A 27,896-nucleotide genomic window follows, 5' to 3' on the forward strand; every position below is an offset into this window, starting at 1 on the left:
ACGAGCTCATTCATGAGGAAGGGAACCGTAGCAAGTTCATCCTCCTCAGTTGGAATGATGGTAGTTGTGACAGGAGGCTTGATCATGTCGGGCAAGAGTAGCAAAACAATTGTGGAAAATCCTCGACTTTAGAAGACTGCTCTTGATTATTCAAGGTCTGATTATCATTTGTGAATTATATGGGACCTTTGGTTTTTCTCTTCCTCTTGCCTTTGTTGAGGCTGATTAGTACCTCCACCAAAGGTGAAATGAACAAAGAGAAGAAATACACATTTTCTTACTTCTGCCACTTCATTCCCACCCATCTCCCATTTTTTTAAAAAAATTTTTAAGGGTCTCTGTTGACAGAGTTAGTGGGAAAGAACTGAAACTAATTGCCAAAGTAAGATACTAAGATTGTGTTGTAGTCCAAGCTAAGGTAGTCCCCCATTAATGGAGAATAATTATTAATAGTTGATCGTTCCTACCTCATATTAAAATTTTATCTTGTTTTCAGTTATAGGTAAAAGCTATGACTATGGTATAGATATGTGGTCTGTAGGTTGTACCTTGTATGAACTCTATACTGGAAAAATCTTATTTCCTGGCAAGACCAACAATCATATGTTGAAGCTCGCCATGGATCTCAAAGGAAAGATGCCAAATAAGGTACGACATTAGCATGAGCCTGTTTCTTCATGGTCTTAGTAGTGACTTCTGGTAGACCAATAGACAGGCTATAAAAAAATCAGGGGAGGCATGTAGATGACTACCATTAGCACCTTTTCCATTTCTGGCCTTAAAATCAGTAGTTGTAATCAGCCAAGAGCTAGCAAAAGAGAGCCTCTTTTCTTTTTCTGTGTAAAGTCTACCTCCTGTTTTCCTCTTATCTCTTAAGATTTAGGGTAGCATTGGAACTGGGGGAGAGAAAATTTGCTAAAGCACCATGTTTATGACTTAAGTCTGCTGTTATTCTTGGTTGTCTTTCAATGATGGGCAGAGAAGCTTCAAAATTCTTGAGAGTACACCCTTATTGGTAAGAGTATCAGGCACGTGCATGTATGGGAGGTAGAATGTAAAAAGATACAGACTTAGGTTAGTTAAATGAAAGGAAGTGCTTAGTGGCCAGAGAATGAGTATTTTAAGAGGAACTTGATGGCAGTCAGGTTGGAGGTTCTTTGGTAATAGAACATACCAAGAAAACTCACTTGATCTTTCTAACTTAAAACTCATCCTTTAATTCATCTGTAATGTCATTTCTATTTAACATGACACTGGAACTTAAGGCATTTATTAAAATGTCTGAGAACCATATCTTAGAATTTTAAAATTTCAACTTAATGAATTTCTGAGAGATTTACAAATGTTTCTCTCTGTGGGTCAGAAACTGTTGGGTTTTGGGGCACTATGTAGATTTTATTGTCAGGCTCATTTAGAATATATTATACAGAAATTAGCTATTTGGTATTTGCTGTAATGAGATCTGACCTGTATCATATTAGGGCTGTTGGAACATAATTTGCACAATATTATTGGGTTTCCTAGCTGCCAAGAAAAAAGACCCCAGTTTATATAATATTTTCCTAAGAATACATAATTTTCGTCTTTTTTTATAGTCCCAGATTTTGAGTAATGAAAGCACATCTTGATACTATATTAACTTGATGTTATATTTGGTGTTGGTCACTGCCTGAGAAAAAATATGTTATTAAGAACTTTAGAAGCAGCATTTGTATTAACTTCCCCAAAGATTTTAAGCTCTTGAGAGGAAGGGAATCTGAGGTTATTTACAAATGAGAAAGCAAAGCCAGAGTGACTAAACAATGTATTTGTATGACTTGTTATGCATTAAAGTGTTAGTAGGTCACAATGTTTTGTAGTAGTTCAAACTCCAATTACTTTTTTCTTAGATGATTCGGAAAGGCGTATTCAAAGACCAACATTTTGATCAAAATCTTAACTTCATGTACATAGAAGTTGATAAAGTTACAGAGAGGGTAAGTTTGTTTTCAGTGTGCTTCATTAAATAATTGCCTTACTGTTAATGAATTGAGTACGAGGTAATTTCAGGAGCTGTGAATATATTTTTTAAACCACTAAAAATAATTGCTGTAAATTATTAATATTATTCATATATAGGCTCCTATCATCTCTCCTTTGGATTCACTGTTCTGTTGTGGCCCCATGTCCCACTTCCTTACTGATACCAGAGTGATCTTTCTGAAAAGATAGGTTTGTGTTACCCTATTTACACCCTCCATTGTTTCTTTATTACCTGTAAGATATTTAAATTGCTCAAAGGAGAAACCAAGTCCACCATGGTGTAACCTCTGCCACCTTCAGCAGTGCCCTCCGTTCTCACCGCTTCTGCACTTGGCAGTTATCTAGAGTGCATGCTGTTTCAGACCTCTGTGCCTTTGCTCACAGACCTCCCTGAGCTCACAAGTCGCCTCTCCTACCTCACCAGGCTTCAGCTGGAATAGCTGCTTTCTGTACTTAGTGATAATACTTCGTTGTTTAGACTCGCTTACGTGTCTTTCTCTTCCACCAGGTTAAAATCTCCTTCAGGGTAGGGAAAGCACAGTTCAGATAGCCTGTGATTGCTGTTGATTAGTTTTCATTGCTTTAACTTTGTTTTTGAATATCAAAGAATTCCTTTCTGTTGTCATTTTGATCTTTTTACAAAATTATAGAATAATGATGTAAAAAAACTAACTAACTTGGGGTTGGCCTTTTTCGTGTAAGTTTTTTGATTGCTTCCTTAAAAGATGTAAGAGACGATGTAAAGGTTTTAAATGAATAATGATAATACTGATTACTGATGGAAATATTCTTAATATTTCTCATAGAAGTCTAATTTTGAGTCATGCCTTTAGTAAACTTATTTAGAGATGTGCATTTTTAAAATTATCTTTAGGAGAAAGTTACTGTCATGAGCACCATTAATCCAACTAAGGACCTGTTGGCTGACTTGATTGGGTGCCAGCGACTTCCTGAAGACCAACGTAAAAAAGTTCACCAGCTGAAGGACTTGTTGGACCAGATCCTAATGTTGGACCCAGCTAAACGAATTAGTATCAACCAGGCCCTACAGCATGCCTTCATCCAGGAAAAAATTTAACGAGATAAAGAAGCTCCAAGGGTTTGAGTAATTAAATACAAAGACTGAAGAGATTTCACAGCAGTTTATTAATGTATATAAACTTATAAATATTTCTCCAGCAAATTTGAGGAAGCATGATATATTTGAATTAACACCAAGGGTGATATTCTTTTAGAAATGTTAGTTAATATGTTTTGTGTCTTATGTGAAATTTAAAAACTGTAGAAATCTTTTAATTGCCAAGACTGCACAAAATCTCAGTGCTAATGTATATGGTTGCAGTTCACATAAAAGGCAGAAGCATCTGTTATAAAATGAGTAGTAATACTGGGTGGTTGATTTGTTTTTAGCAGACTTGGCTTCATTTTGGTCTTCAAATAAAATGGCCAGCATAAATGCTGTTTATATTCACGTTTTCCTAGGTTGTGTGTGCAGGCCACAGCAGCATGCCCTTGGTGTAGTCAGTGCCGCAAGGGGTCTGTTCCTTCTTGAGCCTGCCTGCAGGGACGGTCTCCTTTTAAAGCAGGTTGTGTACAACATTCAGTACACTGAAGGTAAGCTAAACCATCAACATCACTGGTGTTTTAAGATGTTATTTTACTGGAACAATTGACAAAGGAGGGATATTAGCTTTGTAGCAGAATTCCCTGCATGTGTGATAACTGATCTTGTTTTCTTTTTTGGCATTGCAACTGTGGCATAGTTACAATTTCTGTTTTGTTCATCACATTTAAAATTTGAGGAGTATGCGCTTGATGGATAGAGCGCCTTCAGTGTACTGTTTCTTATTAACTTTAATTTTTTAAAATCAACTTGCTATAGACTTTATATACATTTTGTTAAATACAGTTCCTAGTGACATAGAAACAATGTGTAGTTTTCATTTACTAATTACAAATGTTGAGGCCTAATTCCGAAAGTCCTCATATTTAAAAGTTAGATAGACAACATAATGAAATTTTTAACTATTTGTATGTCATTTTGAAAGTGTACTACTTTATGGTAAAAGTGTTTTTCATTTGTTCATTGTTTTCATTATTTGTGATCATGTTGTCTTTCAATACAGGCATAAACCTTCCACTCTTGAACAAAGCAGCTGCTTTTTAAAAGCGGTAATTGCTTCTTTACCTTTTATTTCTTTTGTAAATGAAGCTTTTCTTTAAGAATGTGACTTTAAAGTGTTGTCTATTGCATAAAACAGTTGACACTCACTTATTGTAAAGTGAAGATTGTTCTACTGCATGTAAAGTGGACCATGCAGATTTCTGTATGTTTTCAGTATGCATCATTAGATAATAAAGTCTTTTGTGAACAAGGCATTTGTAGCCATTTTTAAAAATTTTTGTCTTCAGTGCTGGTAAGTCAGGTAAATCCATAAATAGTTAAAAAGCAACCTTTCATTTTTCCTTTAAGTCTAACTAAAAGTATTACTTGTTAGAGATGTAAACCTAGCCTAAAGTTTTATCATTTTAATAATAATTAGGATCCTAAATCATCCAAAAAAAATTCCTACAGATATTGTCAGCTTTCAGTATAGAGAGATTATTCCTATAGGTTATAGGGGTATATTTCAGGATTTAACTAATGTTTCTGCTATTTTCTCACTTTTCCTTTTGATGGTGCGGAAAGAGAAAAAGGAAAACGGGGCACAGGCCACTCACCGCCTTCTCCAAGGGGTCTGATTTGCTGAGACACCAGCTTCACCTTCTTAACAAGGTTATTTCTGACAGCATGTGTAGATAAACATTTAGCAACAATTTAAAACACAAAGGGATTAGTATATTTAACATGGCAGAAGAGAATTTTCAAAAATGTATGGAATCTTTTCTGTTTGGGCAATTAATGCTTGTCTCCCTGACGATTCTGGAAAATAATCAGATTTTAGGGGCTTAAATAATATTTTTAAATTGTAAATGGGATTTTTTTATTCACCCAGGCACCTAATTACAACAAGCATGCACATTTTGGTGCATTCAAGAATGGAAAATCAGAATAGCAGCATTCTTCTGGTGGGTTGTGCTCCATTTAAAGACATGAGATGAACTACAGCCAGGAAGGTGATAGGTGATATAATATGCCAACTGTAAACCTGCAGCCCGTCTCTTCATGGTTTAGGCTTACTAAAATAAATGTGAGGTGGTTTTCATCTTCAGGTAGAGTGAAGCCTTTAAAGAAGGCATCACAAGTGCAGCTTTTCTACCTTAGTGAAACGGGTATTGATTTTCCCACCATTACTTTATTTTGGTGATGATGTGCTGCATATTCAAGTCTTCTGAAATAATTTCCACTTAAAATAGTTTGATGTTTCTGGGATTTTCATGGCTTCATTTTGTATAATTATTTAAGTAATTTAACTTCCACTAGAAACAGTTCATCTTATGCCTTCAGAACTATTACATATTCTTTAAAAAACAAAGTTGCTTGTTACTTGTTCTTTGTGTTTTAGGTGCAGCTCAGTGGAAGATGATGGCAACCAGAAGACATGAGCTAAGGTTTCTGTCCTATAAAAGATTTAAAAAAAAAAAAAAAGAAAGAAAGAAAGAGAAAGAACTCCATTTAGTTTCTGTCTACTTTTTTAGTTTTCAGCATTATGATTTGGGCTTCATTAATGTTTGATACTTAGAATAGTAGTGCTGTTGTATTCATCCGTGAAGTGCTTGTTTTATCATGCTTTCTGCTTCCCCTCCCCATTTCCTCCCTCTACAAAAGCAGTAGTGGTCAAATTCAGTGATAGCAAGGGCTCTTGGAAGGCCAGACAACACATAGTTGTTGAAGTTGGTTTTTAAGGAGTATTAGAAAACCAGCAGACACCAAAATACATTTAAAGTAGTCTTCAGCGCTTTGGGTTTCTTGATCTCCTTGGCAGATGCAAAAAAACAGTAACTGGAATATTAAGAACATTATTCAACTTAACTTAGTAGTCTGTTCTCCAGCTTGCCCTTTAGTAACCTTATTTTTAACAAGTGTCCCAGTCATGATCTTAAAATAGGCAAAATATTCAGAGCCATTGTCAGCTAGTCTTCTTAAAAGAAATGAGAAAGATGTTATACTGTAGATCTGGTGTTTCCAAATTTAGCACTCCTAGATTTATATATTTGAAAGGAACCCTGTTAACAGTCCATGGCTTTATTAGAATTTGTAGTTTTCCTGAGGCACAAATTTGGAATTCTGCAAGACCTCTATTCGATTGAGGTCATTTGGTGAATCATCCTTAAACCCCATCCATGTTTCAGAATAGCTGTAGAGTTTTCAGATACAAAAATCTCTCGTGAAGTTGATTTATTACATTTGAAGGCAAAAATTATATAAGGTGATTGTCTGACCTGAGGGTTCGTAGAAGTCTTAGGATATGACCCACAAAGATGTTGTAGTTCCTTCGCCAGTTAAGAGACTAGTTGAGATCTAGAATGCAAATACATTTTAAACCCTTTGTTCTGTGGGTGGACTTCATTTTTACAGGTTATTAGAAATTAGGTTGGATTTTTTTAGTTTTATGGGGAGCATCTTATAAATTTTAAGACTCTCCCAGTTTAATTCAACCTTAAATTATCCTTGTTAATCACATCCTTTTTCTTACCTCCCTGGTAGCTATTTCTTCAGTCTATTTTCTCAAAATAATTGTCTTATTAAAAATAAGATGATTTTTACCTTATTTGTCATTATAGTTACCACTTTTTCCTACACAAAACACAACAGTTTTATAATAAAGACAAATATATGTAATGTTTTGTGGTAGAGGTAGTGAAATGTAATGTTCTCAGCTTTGTTCCATATTTGCATTCCTCTTACCGTGCTTTACCTGTACTTTATCATTTGTGAGCAGAGCTATAGCTGTGTAGGTAGACATAAAATCCCTGACATGAAACAGAAGAATCACATAGAATAAAATCTGGGCCAAGCAGAATGCCCTTTTACATATCAGAGATGGGAAAGAAGCCAAATATTCAAATATGCAATTTCCCTCTTCCAGTTAAAAAGATGTGGCTTCAAGAATGTGTATTTCCTTCTTGTAGTACCCTAGTTTCTGACAAATTTTCAATATGAATTTTATCATTGCTCCTAGAAGGAATATCCTCATAGACTTGTTCACTACAAATTCATTTGTTTTTTAACATGTCAACAATGTACACTAAATTAACTTTAAAATGTTTTGCAGTTATTTTGATATATGTCATCATGGCATCATTTTCTTAATTTTTTTCTCCTTCTATATGTAGGGTAAGGGACTTTTCTTCTGAAGAACCTTTCCATTTAGTGATCAAGATATGGAAGCTGATCTGTGAAAATACCCACTATGTATCCTAATTGTTCATGGTATTATTTGAATTGTAACTTGCATTTTAATAGCATATGCTTCCAAACAACTTACTGGCAAATGTAATAAAATATGCCTCTTGCTGTCATATTGTTTCCTGATTTTTCCTTCACTTGAGTTTTATATTATGTATTTAAGTTTTAAGTTAAAACCTTTCTCACCTATGTTTCTCAGATGCTGTTTCACTGATAACAGCTGTGCTTTGGAAACTATTCTGTGCTCAAATATGATTGGGAACTGCTGGGTTAAGTAAAATTCAATAGGTATCTTATTGTGAATCTCAAAGAGGGGGTGACTATGAAGGGAAGTAGTTAAGTAATGTGATAATTCCTTTGTGATTATTTATAATCAATGGGTTCAGCATAGATGCAGAAGCCTGGCAAATATTGGGCTCTTATCCTCAGTCTAGTCAACTCTTCTATCTCAGGTGACTGGCAAAGGTCATGAAATCTTTGTGTATCAGTACATTTGAGGGAAAGTAGTAGAGTACAACTCTAATGCCGGATGGGGGTGGTGTGGAGGATACCATATGTGCTTTCTCTCATGAGAATGTTAGATAATCTACCCCCCCAGTTAAGTCCTAAAAGAGGAGTTGGGGGGAAAGTATCAATATTGGAGTGCTAACCATGGAAATAGGTGAGCAAGCCAAGAAGCCAAGTTAACCTAACTAAAATTTCCTGGACAAAAATCACTTTATACTAATATATATCTGTAGGTGTGTACATATAAACTTTTCCTCATTTTTTTCAAAAATGGTCGAAGTTGGCTTCCAACTTGCCTGAAAAAAACAGCCATTGTCTTTTTTATTTCAAATGGAACCCAGGACCTTGTTTGTGCATTGGCAGCAGGTGCTCAACCACCAAGCTACATCTGCTTCCCAGTGAGAGTTGGTTTCTTCATTTGTTTTTAGGAGGTACCGGGGATTGAACCCTGGATTTTGTACATGGGAGGCAAGCTCTCAACCACTTGAGCTACATCTGCTCCCTATGTCTTTTGTATTTGTTAGTTAATAGCTACAGTTTTTTCCCCAATCTTGTGTTTTTCTTCTTCTCAGAATTCATGTGTGTCGATTTTAACAAAGCCTTTCCCATTAATCTACAAGATGATTGAATAGCTACATCATCTATTTTCTGCAAACTCACCACTTGTGGTCTCCAGAAGTACTCAGTTAAAAAGAAAAAATTCCAGCAACTGTATTTTTTAAAACTACATCAGGACATGTTAAAATTAGTCCCTTTGCCTCATAATAGGTATCAGCAATGCCTTGACAGTTATATTTAAAGCAAATTTGAACTATAACTGAAATCTGAAAGTGCCAGGGAAGTCTCAGACTCATGCTTGCAGCCTTCTCCCAGGTCTCACCAATATCTCAGTCTGTTTCCATTCCTCAGTCCTGGGTCGAGTGGAAGGGCCCAACCAGACCTTAAACCTGGAAACTGGGAACAAGCAGCCCCAGATGCTTACCAGGGCAGGAAACTTTAGTGGCCAGACCCCCTCCCTCAGGGTGGAGGAACACCCTTCTCAGGGCAGCACAAACATGCCTTTTCGAGGCAAAGTGGGGCATGTGGCGCTGCCTACCAACCCTGACCAGAGCATTTGGCCTCCCCAGGATACCAACCATGGTGGGATCTCTTCCTCTGCTCTTTTGGACCCTCTGTGCCAAGTGGGTGAGTAATAAAGCAGTAACTTGCTGGAAGTTTATCGTGCTTGCGTCTGTTCCCAAGACAAACCGACCTACTGTTCCATGGGTAGGTGTTAAGAGTAGCTCCCTTTTTAGGTTTAATGGCTTCCTAAATAAAGTAGCCTGATGATGTTTCCAACAAGAACTTTCCCCTCAACAATCTCTAAGACCATCAAAACCCAGAATTGTAGGTTTTCCCCTCTATATTTTGAAGGGTCCAAAGCAATCCTTGAGTTTCCCTGGCATTTTTTATTACCTCTACTTCTGAAGTGTGCTGCTTTACCTCCCATTTCCTTCTCCCCTGCCCACACCCAGTGCTGGCCTTGGTTTCTTTGTTACTCAAAACTATGTCCTTGGTGCCTGGCGCATGCCTTGGAAGAAAGAGGACATTAGTAATCTGTTATCCCTCCTGGGGCAGTTAGGAGGGATAATTAATCAATGCTAGGGCCACTCATTTCCATCCTTGAGCTGGCTTGCCCTCTAAGTGTCAGTCCTAGTCCCTTATCAATAAAGTAAAACAGGTTAAGGACCCTGCCTAAGGTGTTAGAGCTATTAGGAGGCAGAACTTGGGCACAGTCTTGCTACAGAGACCAGGGCTCATAACCACTGTAAGGAGTAACTTTCAGTGATGACCAAGTCCATGAGTCAGTTACCTAAGAGCATCTGCTACAGGATAGGCAGTATCGATGGGGCCACGGGGGAAAAAGGCATGGCCTTTTCTGAAGGCGGGCCTTAAGGGGAGAGGATAAAACCTAAGCAGGTAAAGGTAGATATGAATGAGTGCAAAAGGCTGTTTGAAAGTAAGATTCAGGGCTCAAGTTAAAGGGAATTGCAAGAATGAAAGCAAAGGTGTTTGACAGAGGAAATGAATAAGTCATGTAAGTTAGGGACTGAGCAGAAATATAAATTCATTTTTGCATTATAATTCTAAGAAAAGGATTACCATTTTGGCTGAGACAACTTGTATAATATAAAATTCCATTATAAGGAAACTTGCAGTTTATTTTCCATTACTGTATTGATATGGTTCCAGAATATTCTTTGAAATTAACCTAAAAAGTAAGCATACTTTTTGATCACTGCCTCTAAGAAAATTGAGCCTTATGCTTTTACTAAAGGTCAAAAATAGGAAACAAACTACAGTTGTGCTTTTCAACATGTACTGAAACTTCTCTCTAATCCATCTCACTCATCCTTGACTCAAATATTCCATCTCATTTTGGGGACAGTACACAAAACCTGTTAATAGTGGTTGCCTTTGTGGAAAGGGGGGGTGAGAGAAAACAGTGGGGAGAGGCCTTTTACTCCTCATTTTGTGCCTTCGAGTAATGTTTGAAATTTTAACCATGTGCGTTACTCCTTTTTTTTCACTGCCTAATTCTATTGATACATACTAATAAATCATACAATTCATCCAAGGTGTACAATGTACATTACCTCTTAACATTTAAGAAAAACTAACCTGAATTCATCCACTAAAGCCAAAGCATACTACACCCCAAAATATAGAAACCTCTGGTCTGTGCATGTTACATCAAGTTTTCCATTTACTATGTTTCTCAAAGTGTGATCCAAGACTCACCCACCTTAAAGTCACCTGGGATGTTTATAATGTGGGTCCCTGAGTCCATTCCCAAAGATTCTGTCTCAGTAGGTCTGGATAAAGTCCAGGAGTTTGTTTTTTTCGTCTCCTTGATTCTTAGGGGCAGAAAAGCTTGTCAATCCCACGCAGGTTCCCTTCCCACCAAGTAAATGAATTAACTTTAGCTGTCTGCGTTTAATCCCATGCAGGGTCCCTTTCCCACCAGGTAAATGAGTTAACTTGAGCTGTTTGCATTTAATCCCAGGCAGGATCCCTTTTCCATCAGGCAGATGAGTTAAGCTTTAGCTGTTTGCTTTCTAGGTTAATACTTCAGCAACATAAGCCCTTCACATGGAAAAAAAAAAATTCCATTAATGTGAGATTGTGGCTGCTTCGTGGACACTGACCTTTTCCTATTTTTTCTTTGGTATTTTAAAACCATTAGGTCTCAGTGGAACAGGGCTGTTTCATGCTAAGACCTGCAGTTGGGCCCCAAAGTGAACTTATGTCATATTTGACGAAAGGCCTGGGAGATGAAGTTTCAAAGAATTTATAGGAGGATCTAGAGGATCTCATATATTAATTTAACAGAATAGCAACTTCTTTAGCTTTTAAAGGCCAGGCAAATGCCCAAAGGATAGGTCAAAATGATAGACAAAGGAAATTTGTGGAGATGGAGAAGGCAGGGAAAAAAGGTACCAGTGTGGAGAGGACTGAAAAATTACTGATGTAACTGCAACTCTAAGGACTGCATAATGGAACACGATGAAAGAATAACTATAGCAGCAGTAAGTCAATTATACCATTTATTGATGGACTTAATAATGGAAAATAATAACAAAAGAACAATCTTTTGAATATAATGGTTTAGTTTACTAAGTGAAACACTTCTTTGAAACATACAAAAGATTGTCAACTATGTCATAATAGAAGTCCTGGAATTTATAGAGACATCTCCACATCGATTTTTACAAGTTCCACTCATGTCATATCAAGCAATTGTTTCCTGTGTGTGTGCCTTTAACAGCTGTATCTTGGAATGATGAGCCATATTTTAACTGGGCTTCTCGGAAGAGTTTTGTTCATGATGAGATGTATGAAAGAAAAGTGTTATTTTTGTTCGGTGGGTGAACATTTATCCTTCACTATAAATGAAGGTGATAAACAGTTCAGCTTCCGAATATAGAAGGGTCTGTTCAATACTATATTTTTTCGGTAAAGTGTCTTTTTGGTCCTTGGCTTAATTTCTTCCCTCTGGTTTTCGGGGAAAGACAAAGGGACAGGTGAAACTGGTATGGGAGACCTCGGTGGCAGACATCTGGTTGAGGCCATCTTAACCAGGGATGGTGCTGTTGGGGCAGGACTCGGCTTGCTGGAGGGTTCTTGGCATGGATTGATAACGGAGCCTTTGGGATTCTTCAATTCGTCATAAGCTGCGATCAGTTGTTTTGTGGTGGATGAACTTTTTAGAGATGGTGGTCTAGTATTCCACTTATATTTTCCAGCATTGCTCCAATTCCATTTAGAAGCATTTTGTTCAAACTTGCCAGAACCAGAGTGATTTTTTCTTTTTTCTCGACTTTTATCTATACAAGATGTCTGAAGACTTAGAGAATCAGAAAGTTTTGACTGCCTCGCTTTGGGCGTAGCTTTGGAGGACGAAGGTCGTTCGGTAACTGCAGGAGTGAGGAAGTTAGTTTGTAATTTGGGCCTCTCTTTTTGTATAGTCACATGTTGTATTCTTTCCATTTCCAGTAAACGAGTTATCAAGTGTTCAATAGAGCTTTCTGGGGGCTCCACTGTCGCTTTCCAATTCTCTGATTTTGAGAGGGCCAATTTGTGTAAATCTAGAGTATTGAAAGGTGGAGGGAGAAAATCAGGATACGGAAATACTTCACTTGGTTCCTCTGTGAAAGATTCTTCCAAGTTTTCTATGGTTTCTGGCTTTAGGTTCAGGTCCATCTTTTTAAAATAGTTGAGTAAAGTGTCATTGGTTTTTTCATTTTCTGATAAATCACTTTCATCTGTTAAATTTTCTTCCACACTGCTGTTTGCATATTTCAAATTCCAGTTTGGAGCTGAAAAGGTTTCACCACTGCTGTTTTCTGTTGCTGAACACGAGGTCACCTGAGGCTCATTTCTGTCTTTAAAGAAGTCTCCATCGGCATAGGGCCAGCAGAGCCCTAGTGGCACCTGCTGCAGTCCAGGGTAAGAATCCACGTGCTTATCGACTGAAGCGCTTGTTAGTGAGTGGTTCAGAGAGAAGAGCCTTATGGAATTATTGGTTACATTAAAGCCAGTTTCCACTGAAGATTTTTTGAAATCCCTTAAAAAAAAAAAAAACTTAATTAATGAATGGTTTGTTGACTAGAATCAAAGTGCTATTGAAATGATATGGATAAAGAACTGTGATTGAAGGCTGGTAAATGTTATAGTTCCCAGTGGCAGATCTGTATCTATTGGTCAGTAACAGAAATATGTTAATTTTCAAATATGCTCTAATTATATACAATATATATACATTTTTAAAAATAATAGATATAATATTAACTGGGCAGTCCTTCCTGCAAGCATAGGTGATTAGATCATTTTATCTACAAATAGCTAACTGTAGCTATGAATAGGCACTAAGATAAAAGTGGCAAATTATACCTAGTTTCCTATGTATATACTGTGCATGCAGTTATGATGTCTGAAAAGGAGGCTATCCAATGCAAACTGAAATTAAAACAGTGAAATATTTATTGACCCAGAATCAGATATAAGGAAACTCATGGAATATCATTAGGTTACTTTAAAAAGGTTTTCAAGTTAGCCATTGTGGGTTGGTTTTTGTTTGTTTTGTTTTTCAATTATTACAAAAAAAGGAAGCAAAAAAACATCTAGCAAACAAAATTATCCCAGGAATAATTCATAGTAATTATCTTCTGATAGCACTCTTTTATTTTAGAATAATACTTCCAGGAATTACACTGAAAAGAATCCTGCAAATAGGCCACAGATTACTGAGTACTTGGTTAGTTTTTCTTGTTGTTTTTTTTTTTAACCTTACTAGAAATGCTGACATTGAAAGAAGATTTGATGCATTAATTGACATAGTTTTATTATCTTCTTGCTGCTTTTAAGGCCAATCTATGTTCAAGATATCAAAGTAGTCTATAAGGATTTTGAAAAATGAAGAAATTGATTTAGCTAAATACCAGGTGTGCTGTCTTGCCTTTGAAGAACCACAGGAAAATCGCTGAAATCTAAAACTGATAACAGTCACTAGTCAATGCTGTGCAGAAAAAGGAGCATGGGCTCTGGAATCAGAATACCTAGGCTTGAACCCTTTCCCCACCAGTGCATGGTCAAAATCGAAATGGTAACACGTTCCTCAGAGTTGCTCTAAGAATCAAGTCAGATGATTTATGTGAGCATAATTTGCAAAATGTTCAACACTGAATGAAGGGTATTGTTTTTATTTTCTTTACTTGAGGATGAAAAAATCTCAGTAATATTTCATTGATATCAGGCTCCCATCTCTGCAACATTATTAGTCCTTCTCAATATTAATGGTGAATATATATCAAGCACATTATTCTGTTTAATACCCAAAACAAACCCATAAGATAGGCCCTTTTATTTTCTACTTTTTTCAGATAAGGAAACTGAGAAAACAAAGTGATCAGGCAACTTGCCCAAGGTCACACAGTGCATGGTGGAGCGGGGATTTGAACCCAGCCACGGGGTTCCCTGCCCATGCTCTTAGCCACTGCCCTCCACTGCCTCTGTGCTTCCTCCTCTGTAATGGTGATGAAATTCAGTGCTGGAGCACTTCCTTTGACCTCCTACCTTGGAAGCTCTTATTGCAAGATAAGCTCTTTTCCTCAAAAGCAGCCATTTGTATACCTACCAGGACCAACATTCCTTAGGACATTCGGTTTTGCTGTTGAATATATTTTTCTCATTATTTTAATTAGAGGGGTTGTAGGTTTATAGAAAAGATCATGCATAAAATGCAGAGTGCCCCTATACCATCCTATTATTAACACCTTGCATTGGTGTGGTACGTATGTTACTATTCATGAAAGAACATTTTAAAAATTGTCCTAACTACAGTCTATTGTTTACAACAGGGTCACTGTTGTACAGTCCTGTTTTGTTCTTTAAATTTTTGTTCTAGTAACTTATTTTTTAAATTTATTTCTCTTCCCTCCCGCCCCCTCCCCCCCCCCAGTTGTCTGCTCTCTGTGTCCATCTGCTGTGTGTTCTTCTGTGACCGCTTCTATCCTTATCAGCGGCACCGGGAATTCTGTGTTTTCTTTTTGTTGCGTCATCTTGTTGTATCTGCTCTCCATGTGTGCAGCCCCATTCTTGGGCAGGCTGCACTTTCTTTCGCACTGGGCGGCTCTCCTTACGGGGTACACGCCTTGCGCGTGGGGCTCCCTTATGTGGGGGACACCCCTGTATGGCATGGCACTCCTTGCGCACATCAGCACTGCGCATGGGCCAGCTCCACACAGGTCAAGGAGGCCCGGGGTTTGAACCGCAGACCTCCCATATGGTAGGTGGACGCCCTATCCATTGGGCCAAGTCTGCTTCCCTCTAGTAGCTTATATACCACCTACAATTTCCCCTTTTAACCACTTTCAGTGGTTATAATTCAGTGCTGTTAATGACAATCACAGTGTTGTATTACCCATTACCACTATCCATTACCAAAACTTTACAATCAACCCAGATAGAAACTGTACAATTTAATGATCAACTCCTCATTCTCTACCCCCACCTTATCCGCCCTTGAATTTTAATTTTAAGGTGAACTTCTACCTGGGCCTCATAAAGATAGAAGCATCTGGCTAGGAAATAGCTGCTCTCAAAAACCACCCTATTGTTAAAACTAGATAAAGAATAGAACTCAGGATCTCCTTTAAATAATACACTGGATGTAAAAGTGACATATAGCAGGTGTTCAAGAAATGCTCATTATTTTCCAGATAATAGTAAGCTACATTTTAAAGACACATCCTAGGAGGTTCTACTGCACACTAAAGTTTAAGAACTTAAAAAGAACCCAAACCCAGGTTTAAGTGTGAAAAGTGACACTGTGTAGTGGTTGTGCACGTGGGCTCTGGACCAAGCTACTTTTAAAATCCTGGTTCTTCCATTCATTAATTGGGTGACTTTGATCAAGTTACTTAACTTGTCACTGTGCCTCAGTGTCCTCTGTAAAATGGGGTTGATGATAATAGCACCTAACTTATAGTATGGCTGTGAGGATTATACAAGTTAATGTATGTAAGGAAGTAAAATAGTTCCTGGCACAAGGGATGCTGCTTTCCTTTTCTCTTCCACAAGAAGTCCAAACTCTTTCCTTCCAAACCCTCACTGTAAAGGCCCCATAAACTACTCACGACTCACATACTGATTATCTCTGGTGTCAGCCAGCCTCTTCTGTTTTAGGGTGGCTTTCCATTATTACTATTCACATATGGTACTTTTCTCTTCTGGTTGTTTTTGGCCTTGTGTTTCAAGTCTTTAACTCATCTGTACTTAAATTTATTTCACTAATTTAGGGTTTCACAAAAAGAAATATTCTTACTTGTTCTCCATGGTGCTTTCTTCATTAAGATGACTCCATAGCTGAAATATCCCTTGTTTACTATTCTGATAATATATTTTTAAAAAAAAACAAAAACATGGACAATATTTTAGTAACTATATGCATTTTTTTCAAGAATATTTTAAGAGTATGATAAATAAAATCCCACCTGTGTTCTTTTTTGAGCATGCTCTGACAAATTAAGTTCTAGCATCAGTTGCTCTACTGGAATTTCCAAATGGTTCTATAAAACAGCAGAAGACTTTTGAACAGTATATCACAGTTCCCCATTCTTGTTCTAAGAACGTATAATTCTTGTTTTAAACAAAGGATAAACAGTTCTAATCAAGTAATGTATAGGAAATATGAATATTTAGGAAAGTTTTATGATATTATTTTATACAAACGAATTGTGTTTTACTGATTTTGCAGGGACAGATATAATGTTATAAATACTAACTAAACAGTACTGACCAATGAGACTTCAATATTCAAATTGTCTTTATTTTATTGATCATTAAACATTTTGTATTTTGAACAAAAGAGGTAATTGAAAAGATTAATTTTCTCACTACTTTATAACAAGATATTGACCATTTCAACTGCTTCAAGATATTTTAAGGTGAACCCTTTTGGGCAATGTCTCAAAAACACTATATTCACTACAGTGTTAATTTCCATTTATAGTATTATATTGGAAAACAATATTAGTAACACATTATTAATTTAATGGCCAATTCGTAGCTTCATAAAAGAGTAAAGGCTTTAACTTGTTTGAAGAATTCTAAAGAAACAAAATGTTAAGTTTAACTTTGACTAAGGGAATTTTTATTTTAAAGAACATACAACTTCAAAATTATTTGTTTTGCAAATTATTTAAAACCAAACATTTATCCTTACCTTGTTAATTTTGCCTGAAAGAATGTGCATGAAAAAATGACAATTAATAGTTACATAAGATTAGTTTTATCCAAAACAAACCCCCTTTAATATGAGTGATTATTACAGTATAAAGATACACATCTAGGATTTCTTACCACCTGCTGCAATATCCCTTCCAGGTAGAAGGTTTTTATTTTCAAGAGCAGGTACTTCCGAATCCAAATTCCAGTGGGATAAGTTCTAAAACAAGATTTGTTTTAGAATAAACTTAACAGTCAAGAAAAAAAAATTTTTAAGCCCAAGCACATTATTTTATATGTCCTTTGGGTTAAGTACAACAAAAGGCACAAAACTTCAGTGTGACCCTATCCCTGTTAAAAGCATTTCTGGCAGCATGCAACCTTCTCTTATCAAACTATCATCAACCTGATTACATCTACTGAAATGAAAAGGCTTTTGACAATATTTTTGGTTTTGTTCTCACTTTTAAAAAAATAATGGCACAGGTTTTCAAAAGTAATGCTAAAATAATTTTAAAAATCCGTGTTCAGTAGCAAAGTCACCAAATTTTCTGAGTACCATATCTGAAACCCTTTAAAATCTTGCCATCAACCAAAGAAAATATCTAATTCTCCAATCATATTCAACACTGACCTGTCCATTTCTCATTCAGGACTCTAGAAATTGATTAAAAAGGGAAAAGTACTAATATCTATTGAGTATTTATGTTCCAGACATTGTGTAGAGTGTTACGGAAAAAAAAAATAGTGTAGGATGTGTGTGTTAAGGATCGAAATGATTCTGGAAAAGGGCATGCTGAGAAATTATTTTTTTAAAAAGGTCATTTTCTTAGGGATAAACTCAGCTGTTTTCTCTCTCAGATGAGAAAACCATTTGTAAATTAAGCTCTAAAGCAGTATACAAATGGAATGTAAGGTATTCTTAGGTGTCATCCTCTCTCTAAGGAGGAACAGGGAGAGATAAGCTTAAATCAGATTGAACATTTTATCCCCCAAAGAAGTCCCTCTGGACAGAAAGGATAGTTGAACCTTGGAAGGGAATAGCAAGGAAGGTTTCAGATTATCTTTCTCTAAAGGTTTTAGAAAAATTAATTCTCTATTTTCTGGGATAATATATATGAGGTCTAGTCTCCACAAGAGAATCACTTGGGGAGTGTTTGTAAAAACTACTAGTTGAAAATAAAGTACCAGAGATTCTGCTTATTAGTAGGAGAGTGAGCCCAGTCACCTGTATTTTAAAAAGCTCACCAACAGATTCTCGAGCTCCTTTCATTTGTGTAATCCTGGTACACTAACGTACAAAATAACAAGTGAGAGGAATATTCTTCCATTAAAATAGGAAAGGGAAATTGATGAAATGTATGCTATTGAGGTCATGCAATAAAATTAATGTAACCAAACTTGTCAACTTGTGGGAAGGCTCAACTGAGTAGGAAGTAAGCTAGAATGCAATTGGGACTTGGTTGTACTTTTTGATATCCCATCTGCCTTACTAATGTTTTTCACAGAGTAAGTGTGAGAAAATTAAGAAGTGAGATCTGCCAGTCTGATCAAGCCAGCATCTTTAACAAAACCCAGCTGCAGTTAGAAATGTTTTCAGTTTTGGAGTAAAGCTGGTTAACCTTTCCATCAATAAAAGACTTTCCATTTGATGTTCCAAAAATGTACCAAGGGAAAACTGAGTACAAACTGTTCACAAAGAGCAAGCAGCAAGGAATCTTAGGAGTAAGATCGAACAGAAATTAGATCTTAGCAAAGGGGAGCTACTGGCAAAACATTCAAGTTCAATAGCATCTGCCATACCTCATGAGAGATGTTTGACACAGGTAGGGTGGTGCCACAGTTTCCACCATTTCTTCTTCCCATTTTGTTGCAGCTGCTCCTCTGTTCCCTTAAAATCCTATACAGGTTGTGGGACAGGCACATTTGTGGGTAAGGTACAACATTTTATATACAAGTAAAGCTTGAGTTTTAGTTGCCCATCATACCAAAGTTAAGAAAATCCTTAGAAAGTAGAAGAGAGGGACTGGGGAAGAAGAGGTGGTGGTGTGTGTAACAACATGAAATAAACCAGAAACGAGGGGGCAGGCCAGACAAAGGACTATAAACAACAGATTGGAATATCTAAAAGAATGTTCAAAGAGTGTCAAAATTAGGGTCAGAGGTGTAAAAGGAGATATTATCAAGATAGGAGGCTGAAATATAAATTGGAAAAAATATGAATTATCTGGAATTTATAAAATGGGGCCATGAATTCTGCTTTTAATCATTTAAAACATGCTCCATTTGAAAAGAGTTAAACAGAGCAAGCACTCTGTGTGATGAGTTCAGATACACTAAAAGGCCCATCAGATCAAGCAATACGTTCCACATCAAACTGTCATGGTGTCTCAAACGCCTACTACCATTTAAAGTATTAGCGAACTCCAAGATAACAACAAAAATGTCTTCACTATTGGGAAAGAATCACAAATTTAAGGCACCACAGTAACTAGTGTATATGCTCATCGTTTATAATTTATTGGCTCCTAGGGGGAAAGGTGCACCCTGGAAAAATAGGAGAGATGGTTCAGGTAAGTTCTGAATTGACAAGTGTTGGTGCACCTGCTGTAATGCCAAGCCGTGGAATGGGAGAACGGTGTTGGGAGGAGGTGGTTGAGCAGGTGGCGCTGCCCTGGGACACCCAAGTGTGTGCCATGGAGGAGGGCACCGCACCTGGAGGAGGGGCCCGGTGGCCACGAGGCCTCCTGACCGAGGGCTGGGGAAAGCAGGAGAGCGAGAGGCGTGTGGTGGGAGGGAGGTGACGGAGGGAGGCCCGCCGCCCCCGTGTGCGTGGTGCCCGCTCCCCTCGGGAGCCGTGGCCGTCCCTGGTGGGGGCAGCAGGGCAGGGGGCGGCCGTGAGGTCCCCGGGGGCCCAGGGAGCGGGGTCTCTTACCCCGCGGCGCCGCAGGCCCCCGCGTCCTCCCCGGCGTCCTCTCCGAGGGCGCCGCCGCCCCGCAGTGCGGGCGCCTCCGCGTGCTGGGCGAGCGGCTTGCGGGGCGCCGCCTCCGGCTCGGCCTTCCTGGAGCGGGAGGAGAAGCGGGGCAGCGCGCGGAGGCCGGCGGGGAGCGCGGGCGCCGCGGCCGTGGAGAGGCTGCGGGCGCCGGGGGCCGGGCCCGAGGCGGGGGGCCGGGCCGGGCCTCGGGGTGGCAGCCTGGGCTGGGGCGGCGGCGCCGCGGGCGACCCCGGCGGCCGGGTCTCCCGGCAACTACAATCGGGCAGGGGCGCCCGCGGCCGCCCCGCGTTCCAGCAGCCGCACGGGTGTTCCGGGGCCGCGGGCCCGTCGCCGGCCGCCCAGGCCCGCAGCCACTCGACGCTCGGCGAGGCGGCGGGCCCGCGGCGCGGCGGGCGCCGCCGGGTGCCAGGGCCGGGCCACGCGGCCTGCTCCTGCGCCCCGCCGGGGCCCGTCGGGGGCGGCCAGGCCCACTCGGCCATCCCGGTCAAGGCCGCGGGACGCGGATGCCCCCGCGGGCGAGCTCACGGCCACAGGGCCCTGCGCCCGGGCGCAGCCCGAGCCCTCCCGGCCGGGCCTGGGCGCCGAGCGACGCGCTGGCCGCTGCCTACAAGGCCTCGCGGGCACCCAGGAGGCCGCGCCCGCCCGAGGCCCGCGGCCAAGCCAGGAGCTCTGCCTGTGTTACTCCAAGCCAAATATATATACCTGTGTGGATCTATGGAAAGCTATCTCTGTCTTACAGACATTTCATATATTAGATTATACTGGAGAAAGAAAGTTAGCCAGATCATTGGTCTTACAAATGAAAGAAAAAAATTAACACACACACTGGCTAGACGACGTTTACATTGTAGGAGACCAATTTGGGTCCCTGAAAGCATATTTCTTACTACAACTTTATGAACTAAGCCTGAAGGGGGGAAAAAAAAAAAAAATATATATATATATATATATAATATTTTATGTTATATATATCATATAGTATGCATTTTCTTCACCCACAATAGTGTGACATAGAGAAAAATGTTATATACCTAAACCGATTACATATGTAAGTAAATGAATAATAAAAATGTTTGTAGGAAGCGGATTTGGACCAATGGATAGGGCCTCTACCTACCATATGGGAGGTCCAAGGTTCAAACCCAGGGCCTCCTGACCACCCTGATGAGCTGGTGCCTGCACAGTGCTGATGCACGCAAGGAGTGCCCTGCCATACAGGGGTGTCCCCCTGTGTTGCGGAGCCCCACGCACAAGCAGTGCACCCTGTAAGGAGAGCTGCCCCACATGAAAAAAAAAAAGCTCAGCCTGCTGCACACACGGAGAGCTGACGCAGCAAGATGATGCAACAAAAAGAGACACAGATTCCCAGTGCTGCTGACAAGAATAGAAGCGGACACAGGAGAACACACAGTGAATGGACACAGAGAGCAGACAACAGGGGGGAGGGGAGAGGGGAAGGAGGGAAGGGGGAGGGGGAGGGGGTGGGGAGAGAAATAAATAAAAAATAAATCTTAACAAAAAAAAGGTTATAGTCTTTATAATAAGTTATGACATCTGAGGAAGAGAATTTTGTGATCCTTTGCTGATGACACTGTAGGATTCCGTCCAGTTGAACACCCAGATTTAGAGCCTAACGGGGAAGTGTTTCATTAAGCATCTGAATGCACTGTTCCTGACATCTGGGTGCAGAGGAGCCCACATCCTTTAGAGAAACTGCCCAGAAAAATGCACACACATATCGAATGTTGACTACCTTTTCAAGGGCTTCTCGGGTTTTAGATCCCCCACCTCACTGCAGCCCGAGCGTGTCCGTCTCCTTCCTCCGCATTTCCTTTGTCTCCTCAGAAGGGTCATCCCTGACTCCCTTCAAACAAGCCCTTCCCAGCTTATTTAATAACAATTTTTTCCATTTGCTTCTATGTGCTAATCACAGTCTTGTTGATCTGTTTACTTGGTTGCTTTGCTTTTTCTTGTCTGTCGGTCCCTAGTAAACTATAAATCTCCATGAGGGCAGGAGCTCTTTCCTGGCTAATGCATTACTGTATTCACATCGCCTAATCCTGTTCCGGGCAGTAGGGACACAGGTGACTGAGTCAGGTTGGAGACGGTCCTTGCTCACTCCAGCTCCCTGGAGGTTTCCCTGGAGATCTTTTGCCATACTTCTGCTCTGAAACACAGACCTATGCAAATGGCCTCCAAATGTCTAAGTAAAGTCCAATTTTCGTAGCCAGGTTTTTAAGTGTCTTTTCTTCACCCTTCTAGCCACATATCCCCTCCCAGCTTACTACATGTCTGACATATCAGACATTTTGCAATTTTCTAAAAGCTCTCTCTTCCAGGCCTTATATCATTTTTACTTTTCTTACAATAACTCCCATCCTCCCTCTTTTACTTGCCTAGTTAAATCCTACTCAGATGCCTCTAGCTCACAGGAAGAATAAATTGCTGCCTCCTCTAAGTTCCCTATTGTTATAATTATTCATTAACAATATCTCATTCCACTTCCCCCCAATCTCTCTTTTTTTGGAGACACTGTCTTTATAATGTTGGGCTAGAGTTTGAAGTTCAGATAGCTTCACATATTTAGTTGATATTCTTTTTTAAAATTAATTTTCTTCACACTCTATAGCCACCAACTAGACACTCCCCCTTCCTCACTCATTACCTTTTGAACACACTGAAGGTGAGACTGGATCTTTATCTAGCAGAGTGTCTGGCACATAGTAGGAATTCAATAAATGTTTGAATAACTGCAAAAGGTCTGTTAGACTGTGTGGTACGGTTACTATATATCAGACGTAGTGCTGTACATTTTGTATGGTTAATATTTCTAACAACCAAGGAAGTGGATGCTACTAATTATTCCTGTTGTATAAATGAGTAACCTGAGCCTGAGCAATCTTTAGTAACATTTTCCAACTTACCACATTTTTTAAAAATTATAAATTCAGGTAAATATTGTGGTCCATTTATTCCCAGCCAATGCTTTTTACACATATATCTGACTGAGAAATGCCTTTTTCTGTTCTCTGGATACAAGACAGAAATTGTGTGTGTGTGTGTGTGTGTGTATCCTTGCTCTATGTTTATGTTTCTCCTTTTCCCTTTTGTTTTGGAACCTGAACTTAGATCTTAGAGTCCCTCTGAGATTTGTTATCCATAAATGTATCTAAGAAGCTCTCTATTTTTCCTAGACATTATATGCTTAAAAACCTTCCTTTCCTATCATTTCCCACTTGACTTTCCTTCCTACTCTAGAGACTTTCAAACGCTTTGATATAAGCATCAAAATCCTGGCTGCCTACCCGCAGCCCCCAGCCAGCCGTTTACTGAATCCAGAATGTTTTTAGTGTCACAGGTCTGAAACTGTAGTGGCAGAGCTCCCAGGCTAAGTGGTGAAGAGACAAGCTGAGAGATAGAACTAAATATGAGATATCACGGTGGTATGAAATACACAGAAAACAACGAAGAGTGGCAACATCTCCAAACCCTGAGGTCTAGTTTGACTCTAGCCCAGTCTTGGCACTGAATATACATTAGGGTTAGCTGGACAGTGTGTTGTTTCCACAGCAGCTCAGACCCAGCTCTAACATCAACCCCTGGCTCCAGGGAATGTATCTGATTTCTTGGCTAATCCATGACCACCCCTGGAATTCAGCGTTTTTAATGGGCACCTCATGCGTGCCTAATTTTAAGCCTGTACCTTGTTAGCTAATACTGAATGAAACAGGTTTTTTTTCAAGAATGAAGTGGAGTAAGGTAACACAGTGTTTCACGTAGATGCTATCTGTCTCATGGCATTTAATAAGTTCTTACATTAATTAGAACAGAGGTGACCTATATTGTGGGAAAGCCTTGGCACCAATGACTTAGCAAATCCACTAAGCATGTCCTGCTGCCCACTTCGGTTTCTGCCACTATGACAGAGGTGCTGTGCTCTTGATTGATACATTGACTACTTTGGAAAGCACGTTGATGTAAATTCCTGCTCGTTGTCCAGAGTCATGCAAAGAAATGTCAGTAACAACATTTCTCAGTTTCTAATTATTCTGGAGGGAAAAGGCTTCTTCTGTTTCAGTCTACCCTTTCCCACAGTATTGCCAACATCATGGGTGCTCATGTACTACAACAGAATTTTGTACAGTGTAATTGTGTAAACATTTTTGGAAAGTCAGAACCATATTTTCTAATTCATATTATGCCGTTTATGCTCTCAAATAAGATGCTAAGTCAGTGGAAAAAATTTCAATTACGGACAATTTGAATTTAGCATATGGTTTAGCTAACTAGTCTTTTTTCCCCCTTTATCAGCCTCTGCTTTGTCCTTCAGTAATGGCCAATTATATTTATCTTGATTTAGAGTTCCATTTCTAAAAGTACTCATTTTAAGTATCTTACACCTTTCTGTATCAGTATAATTCCTTTTTTTAAAAAAAGTATATATGAAAATATTTCTAGTTTGAGGTTTTGTTTTTTTCTTTAAAAAATTAACCTTGGATACTTGGCTCTCCGAGCAATGTCTTATTTGGGAGGCCACCATTCTGTTGCAAAAACGTAAGAAATCTTGTTTAAAGTTTTCTAGAGGCAGCGGACTTGGCCCAGTGGTTAGGGCGTCCGTCTACCACATGGGAGGTCCGCGGTTCAAACCCCGGGCCTCCTTGACCCGTGTGGAGCTGGCCCACGCGCAGTGCTGATGCACGCAAGGAGTGCCCTGCCATGCAGGGGTGTCCCTGTGTAGGGGAGCCCCACGCCCAAGGAGTGCGCCCCTTAAGGAGAGTGGCCCAATACGAAAGAAAGTGCAACCTGCCCAGGAATGGTGCTGCACACACGGAGAACTGACACAACAAGATGACGCAACAAAAAGAAACACAGATTCCTGTGCCACTGACAACAACAGAAGCGGACAAAGACGCAGCAAATAGACACAGAGAACAGACAACCAGGATGGGGGGGCGGGGTGGAGAGAAATAAATAAGTAAATCTTCTAAAAAAATAAAGTTTTCTAGAATGGGTGTTACAGTGATGCATGTGAACATATTTCCAAAAGGAAGGAAATAAGATAAGCACATAGATCATATATTCTACTCTTTCATGCGCTGAAGTTAGTGCTTTTGAACACATTCTCAATCAGCTATTTCCTCCATTCTTTGGGTTTTTCGGCAAGACTTGATCCCTGCACTTGGGGTTGCTTTCTAAGCCCTCCCACCCTCCAGACGCCTGTACTCTGAGGCTGTATTCTCCCCGTCTTGCCTTACATCACGAATTCACTCGAAATTCTGGTTCATATTTCAGTGTCAGAACTTACTTTCTGGTGCCAGGAAAGCTTGGATCCTCTTTCCGACCATCTGGACCGTCCCACCTCATTTGCTTTGAACGGAACACTCGCTTTAGAACGCTTTCTTTGAGAAACTTGGAGAGTATTTTCTCTCTTTGCACATTACTGAAGACTTTGGCTTCTGGGAGCCAGCTGATCTTGTCACCTCCACCATGGCTGGGGGCAAGGGGGAGGCTCTCAGGAGACACAGCAGCCCTCTTCGGAATGAAAAAAGGAATTGCCGTTTGAATAAAAGATCAGCCTAACTAGAAAAACAACGGAGAGTCCCACAGCTGCTCTGCTGTGGGATCAATTTAGTCAATATCACACTGCCAGCACCTCAGGGACATCATGGGCCCTGCATAGCAACTCATCATCATAATAAAGAAAGGGAGCATTCTTTCTCATCTTTGATTCTTTTTCATCTTTTCTTGGGAGAAAATAATAATATATTACAAATTCAGTTTTGAAAAGATAAAAATAGATTGGTCATTGAAGAATGGATTTGGAAATAAGTGCAATACGAAACCAAATTCAGAACGGAGGTAAGGGACTCATCAAAGATACATCAGCACTCTGGGATGAGACCTGGCTGGAGTCAGACCAAGCCCACATAGAGTTAGCAGGAAAGCTTTAGCCAGCCTTCATTCACCCCTGTTAAATCCCATCCTACACAGCGTTTTTCCCACCATACCTTAATTAGAGAAAATTTAATTACGCTGATTCATAGAAGAAGTTTTACTACTAAAAAAATTTGTCCATCAGATAGTTTCTTTTTCAAAATGAAACGGAATCGTTGTGCTTCCAATTTCAGTCAAAGTCAATAAGCTTCTGATGGTTACAAACAGTCCATCAGTTGATTGAGGGCATATGGATCAATTTACATGTAGTACAAAGAATCAAATTTTAATAGGTCACTTCTTGCATATATTGAATGGCTTTTCAAACATGGTATGTTTTCTCCCATTTATGTAAATGAGGATTTAAAGTAATACACTTAACTTTGCTTGGAAGAAAGAAGCTTGGGGGTATGTCCTCTGGCTTTCCGGTCATTCTACCTCCTCAACCCCACCAATTCCCTTCTGTCTCCAAAGACCCCCGTAAAATGACCAGAATCATATTTTGTCTGAACAGTTCTGGCTAGTTCTATAGCACATTTTGAATATGGTTGTATTTTAATTATACATTTTGGTTTCTTTTTTTAAATTTTATTTTATTTTTAAGTTGGTCAGTTGAAAATGAAGAAGTATAATTTACATCTCCTACTCTGGACACTAGTACATCATATGGCTTTATTCTCATGTTTATACGGTCCTGGCCAAGGGTTTTTACATTTGTCGGATTCAACCTTATATTAGTAGGATTCAAAATATCTTCTTGAGTCTATCATGACACTCAGCTTGTTCTGTTCACTTTATTTTATTTTTAAGGCGGTACCAGGGATTGAACCCAGGACCATGTACATGGGAAGCAGGCGCTCAACCACTAAGCTACATCCACTCCCCAAATGAGAGCTGGGTTTTCTTTCATTTGTTTTTGTTTTTTAGGGGGTGCCAGGAATCGGACCTGAGACCTCATACATGGAAGACAGGTGCTCAAACACCTGAGCTTCACCCGCTCCTCTGTTCTATTCATTTTAATTCACCTTTCGCCATTTGGCTCTCCTCATCCTACCTCTGTTGCCTGCTTCTCTTCATTTCTGAGATTTTTTTGGCAGACTGGGAGAAGTTACCAGGTTTTGCCAATGCACCCTCAGCTCACATGACTTTCCCCACTTCCCACCACTTTGCAGTGGGGCTACCCAGCCAGCGCATAAAGAATAAAGTCCTTATGGTAAGCCTCAGTCAGTTGGTGCAGCATGCAGAAATTAAGGAGTTGCTATAACCTTATGTGCATTTTTGTCCCAAATCTGGGAGAAGTTCTTGGTAGCTTCTATCTTGCTTAGGGCCATCAAGTTTGGTGGTTTAAGGCTATTTAATACTTCTACTCTTCTCCTCTCTTGTTTACAAAGAAATATAGCTCCTACCAGTAAAACTAGAGTTGACCATTTTTGTTTCATTGTTTTTCCTCAGTGATTGCTAGAGAAGTCAAACAATCAGCAGTTTGGATTTTTACCTGTGTTAATCTGGACATCTCCTCAGTTTTGGAGGATGAAGCACTTTCCTTAATTCTGCTTGAATACTGTGCTGATAGAACCACTCTCTCTGGGCCAAGAAGGTCTTTGAGTCTCAGTTACGCAGACACAAGGTGCACAGCCTCAACCAACAGCCAGATAGGAAAATCACACAGGATATGTGCATGCCCTGTTTCCCCTCTTGTCTTTAGGAAAGCTCACTCTGTTTTCTCAGGAATCGTCCACATCCAGATAGGGAACTTGGAGTTTCCACCTAAAACCCATGTACGGTTTGGCAGGATGTTTCTGATGGACTGGCTTTCTCTCT

General features: G+C 39.6%; 2 protein-coding genes across 8 annotated transcripts in view; one reads left to right on the forward strand and one right to left on the reverse strand.

Moving 5' to 3' along the window:
- Positions 1 to 7,485, forward strand: part of PRP4K (pre-mRNA processing factor kinase PRP4K) — a 40,086-nt gene extending 32,601 nt beyond the window's left edge. Inside the window, exons 13-20 of one of the 5 annotated variants that reach the window (XR_011647030.1) lie at positions 497 to 648; positions 1,890 to 1,976; positions 2,897 to 3,636; positions 4,149 to 4,194; positions 4,712 to 4,798; positions 5,019 to 5,091; positions 5,529 to 5,574; positions 7,300 to 7,485. Coding sequence is in view for 1 of the 5 variants with exons in the window: in XM_004473547.5 (XP_004473604.2) it covers positions 497 to 648; positions 1,890 to 1,976; positions 2,897 to 3,100 (443 nt within the window). In the remaining 4 variants the exon portion in view is untranslated. Of the gene's footprint in view, positions 1 to 496; positions 649 to 1,889; positions 1,977 to 2,896; positions 4,400 to 4,711; positions 4,799 to 5,018; positions 5,092 to 5,528; positions 5,575 to 7,299 lie in introns of those variants that run through there. The other 4 variants (XR_009182725.2, XR_009182724.2, XR_009182726.2 and 1 more) reach the window with 4 other exon arrangements.
- A 3,968-nt stretch (positions 7,486 to 11,453) lies between these two features.
- On the reverse strand, positions 11,454 to 27,869 carry FAM217A (family with sequence similarity 217 member A). 3 transcript variants are annotated; one of them, XM_071211090.1, is made up of 8 exons: positions 27,571 to 27,869; positions 25,447 to 25,673; positions 18,950 to 19,046; positions 17,282 to 17,366; positions 17,145 to 17,158; positions 16,414 to 16,488; positions 16,245 to 16,309; positions 11,454 to 12,986 (listed from the first exon to the last, which is right to left on the reverse strand). In XM_071211090.1, the coding sequence occupies exons 1-8, from the start codon at positions 27,586 to 27,588 to the stop codon at positions 11,771 to 11,773; spliced, it is 1,797 nt and encodes a 598-aa protein (XP_071067191.1). In that variant the 5' UTR covers positions 27,589 to 27,869; the 3' UTR covers positions 11,454 to 11,770. The 3 variants fall into 3 exon arrangements, with proteins under 3 accessions (XP_071067191.1, XP_071067190.1, XP_058141044.1); XM_071211089.1 differs by lacking the exons at positions 17,145 to 17,158; positions 27,571 to 27,869 and having other exon boundaries at positions 25,447 to 25,533; XM_058285061.2 differs by lacking the exons at positions 17,145 to 17,158; positions 25,447 to 25,673; positions 27,571 to 27,869 and adding an exon at positions 20,082 to 20,143.
- Positions 27,870 to 27,896: the final 27 nt, after the last annotated feature.

The sequence above is a fragment of the Dasypus novemcinctus genome, chromosome 22, assembly GCF_030445035.2.
Source record: "Dasypus novemcinctus isolate mDasNov1 chromosome 22, mDasNov1.1.hap2, whole genome shotgun sequence".
Lineage (NCBI taxonomy): Eukaryota > Metazoa > Chordata > Mammalia > Cingulata > Dasypodidae > Dasypus > Dasypus novemcinctus.

What these genes read in the sequence shown, in the direction of transcription:
- FAM217A (XM_071211090.1), bottom strand. An exon ending in TGTCAAACATCTCTCATGAG is followed by an intron (nt 17,367 to 18,949) that starts GTATGGCAGATG and finishes ATCTTGTTTTAG; the next exon opens with AACTTATCCCACTGGAATTT. An exon ending in GAAAGCACCATGGAGAACAA is followed by an intron (nt 12,987 to 16,244) that starts GTAAGAATATTT and finishes TTTTTTTTTAAG; the next exon opens with GGATTTCAAAAAATCTTCAG.